Source organism: Rousettus aegyptiacus, unplaced genomic scaffold (genome assembly GCF_014176215.1).
Source record: "Rousettus aegyptiacus isolate mRouAeg1 unplaced genomic scaffold, mRouAeg1.p scaffold_m13_p_18, whole genome shotgun sequence".
Taxonomy (NCBI): domain Eukaryota; kingdom Metazoa; phylum Chordata; class Mammalia; order Chiroptera; family Pteropodidae; genus Rousettus; species Rousettus aegyptiacus.
This window is the reverse complement of record NW_023416293.1, coordinates 16006545-16012544: the sequence shown is the minus strand read 5'-3', so window position 1 is coordinate 16012544 and position 6000 is coordinate 16006545. Positions and strand designations below refer to the sequence as shown.

The 6000-nt window shown below is 64.2% G+C and overlaps 1 protein-coding gene across 2 annotated transcripts in view; it reads left to right on the top strand.

The window, feature by feature from the left end:
• The first annotated feature begins 830 nt into the window (after positions 1 to 830).
• EGLN1 (egl-9 family hypoxia inducible factor 1) overlaps positions 831 to 6000 on the top strand; it is a 31340-nt gene continuing 26170 nt past the window's right edge. Inside the window, exon 1 of one of the 2 annotated variants that reach the window (XM_036235587.1) lies at positions 831 to 2033. In XM_036235587.1, coding sequence (XP_036091480.1) covers positions 1173 to 2033 — 861 coding nt within the window. In that variant the 5' untranslated portion in view covers positions 831 to 1172. The remainder of the gene's footprint in view (positions 2034 to 6000) is intronic. The other variant, XM_016163377.2, reaches the window with a different exon arrangement.

Below are 6000 nucleotides of genomic sequence, written 5' to 3'. Positions count from 1 at the left end.
AAATCCGGTTGTCAGGAGTTCCATTGGTTCGAATTTAAGTGCTTGAGTGTGGATGTTAGAATGAGCATGGATTGCTTTATTTAACTTGGCAGTTGAATTTCCTCCGGAGGTTTCAAACTCGGCAAGATTTCTCCCGGTTTGCAAGTGGAAAAAGCACACCCAATTTCGGTCCCTTGAAATTCGGCCCCACGGGGGCACAGGGGCTTGCGCGACCACGGCGGCAACCGCAACTTCTGCGCTTAACGGTTTCGGGCCTTTGCCGGACCGAAGGCCGTAGTGGCGCGATGGGAAACGCAGCCGTGGAATCTGACAGTCTCATGCCTGGAGTCGGTCCCGGCTTTGCGTGACACCGGCCGACTTACTGGACTTCTCCGAATTTCCGTTTCCTCCGGTGCGAGGCGAGGGCTGCAGGAGCCTCCCTGCAGCGTGCCGCGAGCGCCGGCCGCGCCGCAGCGGCCCTGTCGCGCCCCCGCTCGGCGCCCGCCCGGCAGGTGGAGCGCCGCGCGGCCGGAGGGCCGCGCCCTTCCGGGGCTCGCGGGCCGGGCTTGCGGGCCGGCCTCGGCGTACCGGGCGGAGCCGGCCGCGGGGCGGGGGCGCGGGGTCCCGGGGGCAGAGCCGCGCGCTGAGCGCGAGCGCACGCCCGCCGCCCCGCCCCCAGCCGCGTGGCCGGCCGCGTGGCCCCGCCCCCGGGCGTGCCGCCCCGCCCCCGGCGGCGTGGTCCCGCCCCCGTCGCCTCGCCCTCGGCCGCGCCGCCCCGCCCCCGGCGGCGTGGCCCCGCCCCCGCCGCGTCGCCCCGCCCCCCGCCGCGCCGCGCCGCCCGGGTCGCGGCGGGGCCGTGGTGTACGTGCAGAGCGCGCAGAGCGAGTGGCGCCGCACGCCCGCGCTCCTGCTCAGGCCGGCCGGGCGCTCGGGACGCTGCGGCGGCCCCGCCGGCCGGTGTCGCGCGCCCGGGCCCGCGCCCCACCGAGGTCGCCTTCCGCCGCGCAGTCGCTGCCCCGCCGCCGCGGCCATGAGGCGCTGACGCTGCAGCCGGCGCCGCGCGGCCGGGCCGACGACGAGGAAGCGGCGGGCCGGCCGCCCCCTGGCGCGGCGCGCGGGCGCATGGCGCAGTGACGGCCCCGGCGAGGCCGACCGGTCGCCCCCGTCCCTGCGAGGCCGCCGCCGCCGCCGCCATGGCCAATGACAGCGGCGGGCCGGGCGGGCCGAGCCCGAGCGAGCGAGACCGGCAGTACTGCGAGCTGTGCGGGAAGATGGAGAACCTGCTGCGCTGCGGCCGCTGCCGCAGCTCCTTCTACTGCAGCAAGGAGCACCAGCGCCAGGACTGGAAGAAGCACAAGCTCGTGTGCCAGGGCGACGGCGGCGCCCCCGCGCCCGCGGCCGCCCAGCCCCGGCCGCCCGGCCCCGCGACCCCCGCCGCCGCCGCCGCGCCGCCGCCGCCCAGGCCCGCCGGGGCCAAGGAGGCCAGGAAGGCGGCGCCGCGCCGGGACAGCGCCCAGGCCAAGCCCGCGGCGGCCGCGTCCCCGCCCCGCGCGGCGCCCGGCGGCCCGGGCCCGGCGGCGGCCGAGGCGGAGCCCGCGAAGGAGGAGCCGCCGGGCCGCGCGGCGCCGCTGCAGGACAAGGCGAGCCTGTCGCCACCGGGCGGCGCGCCGGCCGAGGCGCTGAGCCCCGGCGGCGGCCCGCGGCCCAACGGGCAGACCAAGCCGCTGCCGGCGCTGAAGCTGGCGCTGGAGTACATCGTGCCCTGCATGAACAAGCACGGCATCTGCGTGGTCGACGACTTCCTGGGCAAGGAGACCGGCCAGCAGATCGGCGACGAGGTGCGCGCGCTGCACGACACCGGCAAGTTCACGGACGGCCAGCTGGTCAGCCAGAAGAGCGACTCGTCCAAGGACATCCGAGGCGACAAGATCACCTGGATCGAGGGCAAGGAGCCCGGCTGCGAGGCCATCGGGCTGCTCATGAGCAGCATGGACGACCTGATCCGCCACTGCAACGGGAAGCTGGGCAGCTACAAAATCAACGGCCGGACGAAAGTAAGTGCCGCGCGGGGCCGCGCACGGCGGGCCGCCCCGGGGCCCCGGCCAGAGGACGCCGGCCGCGGCCCGCTCGGCGCCCGCCGCGAACTGCGCCGTGCACGGCCGCGAGTCTGGCCGGACCGCGGCTCCGCCGCGAGCCTCGACGGCCGCTGCCCGGCGCCCCTCCCGCCGCGTGCCCTTTGACCCACTTTCCCACGGACGGCTCCTGGGGCACCGACCCCCCGCGGGCCCGCGCCCCCTCCGGCGTCCCCGCGGGGCCGGCCCCGCTGCGGAGCCGGGAAGGAGGGCCGGCTTCCGTTTCCAGACCTGTGTGGGCCGCTTCCAGCTTTAGCCCAGGTTTCCTTTATTTGCTTTGCGGATGGAACCAACAACCCTTCTCTCGAAAAAGAGCTGTTCCGCAGCTTCCTGGAGGAACCGTGGCGTGGGAGGAGGGAGGCTCCTTGGAACCTGTCGCCTGGGCGACGTCTCTTTGTTTTCTCTCGGGGTGGCAGTGTTTCCCCCAGCAGACTCCTCGGTTCCCGGGTCACACGGGCACGTGTGCTCACACCGGCTGCCCCCAGTCGCTCTTTTGTGTGGCAGGCCATCCGTTTTGATGATCCTCATGTGTGACTCTCAGGCTGAGCACAGGCGATGAGGAAAGTTGTGAACAGGAGAATTTCGTGGGGGGAAATCCAGTGTGGAGTCTCCCTTACCTATGGCATCATCGTTGCTGCTTGCGGCCACGGGTCTTAACATCGTGTAGTCGGGAAATAAACAGTCGCTTAATCAAGCTGGAGGGGGAAAGGGGCAGATTCGACTTCAACTTCAGTCTCTCATGAGGTTTCCGTTGCATCTCTTAGACAGCGTTGGCGAGGGTCAGAGCCGAACGTGGGCGTGGCTCCTGAGCAGGCCGGGGGCCCAGGGAGGCTGGCCGGAGCCGCCGCGGGGCCCACGCTCAAGGTGACGGCCCCAAGGAGGCAGTGGCCCAAGTCTCCCTTGCCCTGCTTTCTTGCTTAAGCTCAGGCCTCTCTCCCCCGGCTTCCTGTTTCCACCTGTCTTCCGGGAAGAGACAGTCAGCCTGGCACTCGCTTCTCACCAGGGGGCCGCCAGTCAGGAGCCACCTGAGAAGTCCCAGTGGCGGAAGGGAGCAGCGGGAGCAGCGGTATAGGTTGCATTTTGCTTGACCACACGTCCCGTGTGATGAAGGACGGCTGAAGGAAGGGCGGGTCTCAGTTTCTTTAGCTTTGACCTTCCTCCTACAGTCACCTCGGGCACAGTCTCAGGACCTGCAAATGCTCTGAGGGTGTCAGTGCCTTTCATTGTACCTCTCGGCCACATGAGTTGTTGCTGATCGTGTTGATCACGTAATTTAAGTATTCCTCAGAAAAACGCGTGGGGAGAGGGAAGACTGTCGGGTTCCCGGCCCCCGCTTACTGAGCGGGCACAGTGTGCCGGGCACCAGAGCAGGCTCCGTCCCAACTCGGTCGCGATGACCCGATTCTGTGAAGCAGGGGGCCCCGCTCCTCACTTGCCGTGGAGGACACTCAGCTCGGACTCCCTGCGGCCACCTGGCTGGGTCCAACTCCCGTCCAGACCACCTGCCCAGCGGCTCGCAGCCGGGCTGCTAGAAGGAGTTCGAGAACGAGATTAGTTAGCATACTGCGGGCACTAAAATTCAATCCACCTCTTGTGCCGATAGTGAATAGCGCTGGCCTTGTGTGGGGTGATTTTGTTTGATGGTGGCGCTAGGTAAACTTTTTATCAGGTGGCTGCACAGTGTTGGTTCCAGTGGCCAGGAAGCCACTGTTGCAGCTCTCCAGCTGGATGCTCATTTCAGCACAGTGACTCTTACGGGAGGCAGGATATGGGTGTCGATGGCCGAGACGCTCTTCAGTTAAAACTTCACCGTCCTTTAGAGTGATTTCAAAGCCACTTGCCTCGTCGTGAAGCGTTTTCCTCCTCTAGATTTTCGCAGCGGCTCCGTGGAGTGGCTTGAGCGTCACCCTGTCCTTACGTGAGGAGAGGGGGCCTCGGGAAGGTTTGCAGCGAGCCAGGCCTTGGGTTTGCGCCCGGATTCCGGTGTCGTTCGTGTTCCCCGTGTTCCTCCACGCCAGCCTCGTGCGTGCGGGGCCTGGCGAGCGGGTGACCCGGGACCGTTCAGCGTGCGCTTTGACGCCCCGACCCTCCGCAGGGGGCGGTCACGCAGCAGAAAAGCGGGGACACAGCTGTGGCCACCGAGGTGACTGAGCTGTGGTTTTCACTTTCTCTGGCCTTTTTGGGGGATTCCCTCCCTTTTTCCCTTAAACGGCCCTTTGGTCTTTTATCCTTTCTCTCAGCCTTTCTTCCGTCAAGAAGGCTTGTGGTGACATCCCGTAGGGAGCAGTGCCGGTCTGCCGATTTGTGAAGGAAGAGTAGTGTCGCGTGGGTGGGAAGAAACCCTAGGTGCCTTCCTGAGGGCGGAGGAGGAAGAGGGACGGCCACGGAGGACAGGACCGCGGGAACTGCCGAGCCATGGAGCCGCAGTTTCTTAGGGAAGAAATTTACCTATTGAAATGAAAATACTAGAATCACACGTGATGCTTTTGGAACTTCGTCCAAACTTACTCTGTTCGTTTGAAATGTACGTAAAAGGAGGGATGCGGTAGTTGGCATCTCTCCAGTAAGCGGGTCCCGCCCCGGCGCATGGCGCTTGGTCAGCTGCCCCGGGGGGCAGCTCCTCAAGACTGGGCCGAGGAGGACTGCGAGTCCGTCACCACCATCGAGGTGGCGGTGACAGGCCCGCTAGGTGTTGCAGACGGAGCTCTTCTCTCAGTCTGTCACGTTCTCTGTGCTCGGCGCCCCGGATGTACAGACCGAAGCAGCTTCGAATGTGCCGATAGCCACGTCAGAGCTCAAGGTCGACGTCAGCTGTTCCGTGTGCAGAGGGCTGAGAACGTCGCCGCTGCGGCCACGTTTACACGCACTGTGAAGTTTAAGGGATGCACGTGGACTGAAGGAGGAGTCTTAGGTTGTGATTGAACCAAGTCCAACTTAGTAGGAAAACATTATGTACAGGGAATGCATTTACGTGCAGTTTATGTTTAAGGGAACTCCTCTAGTTCTAAAGGAATTTTACTTTAAAAGGGTTTTTGGGGGGCGGGGCACATTTATAACCCTTCCCTTATCTACCACGTAATAAGCTACAAAAGTTCTCCCTGCAAGACCTTAGTCACGCAGGAGGCGTCCAGACGCGGATGGTGGACTTCGCCGCTGCAGGGCCAGGCGGGGGCTGGATCGACCAGCACTCTCTCTGCGTCCTTGGTCCTTCTCAGGCTCAGTCACCCTGTTTGCAGATGGTGTGAAACGCTAGCCATCTTTTCTGCCTCTCACCTTGCTGAGCACGTGTGTGCAAAAGCCCTTTTCAGGTTGTAAAGGACTGTGCAAAACTGTTAACTGTGACTCTTCCATTGAAATGTTTTCTTTTTCTGATTCTTTCTTCGAAGAGTTCTGCGCCTTTCCTTTCTCCCTCTTACAAGCTGGAAGGAAAGAGATTTAGAGCGATCACTCATGTTTGACTTAAGTGCTACACACACACGCACACACACGTTTTTTAAAACAGAGGAAATAAGTCCCAGAGAGGTTAAGGGACTTGTTCAAGGTCATAGAGCTAGTTAGTGACGAAACTGACGTTTGATTTAGTTCATTCTCGTATCTGCAACTCCGGCCGCGTCCCATGTAAAAATTGCACATGGGACACTCACGCCTGCCCTTTCCCTCTCCGACCGGGCCGCCACGCCGGTTCGCGTCTTCCCCCTTCGGTAAGCCTTCCGTCGTCTCCCCAGGTGTTCTTCCTTCGCCTTCTCTGCTCTGCCGGGACCTCGAAGCCGCCCCCCCCGGGCAGGCCTGGCTCCCCGTGTCCTCTTGTCCTCCGTGGGAACCGTCCATTCTTCCTGATTTCCGTGTTTAGTCGCTTTTCCCTGTTTTCCTCCGTCAGCCTTGAAATCTG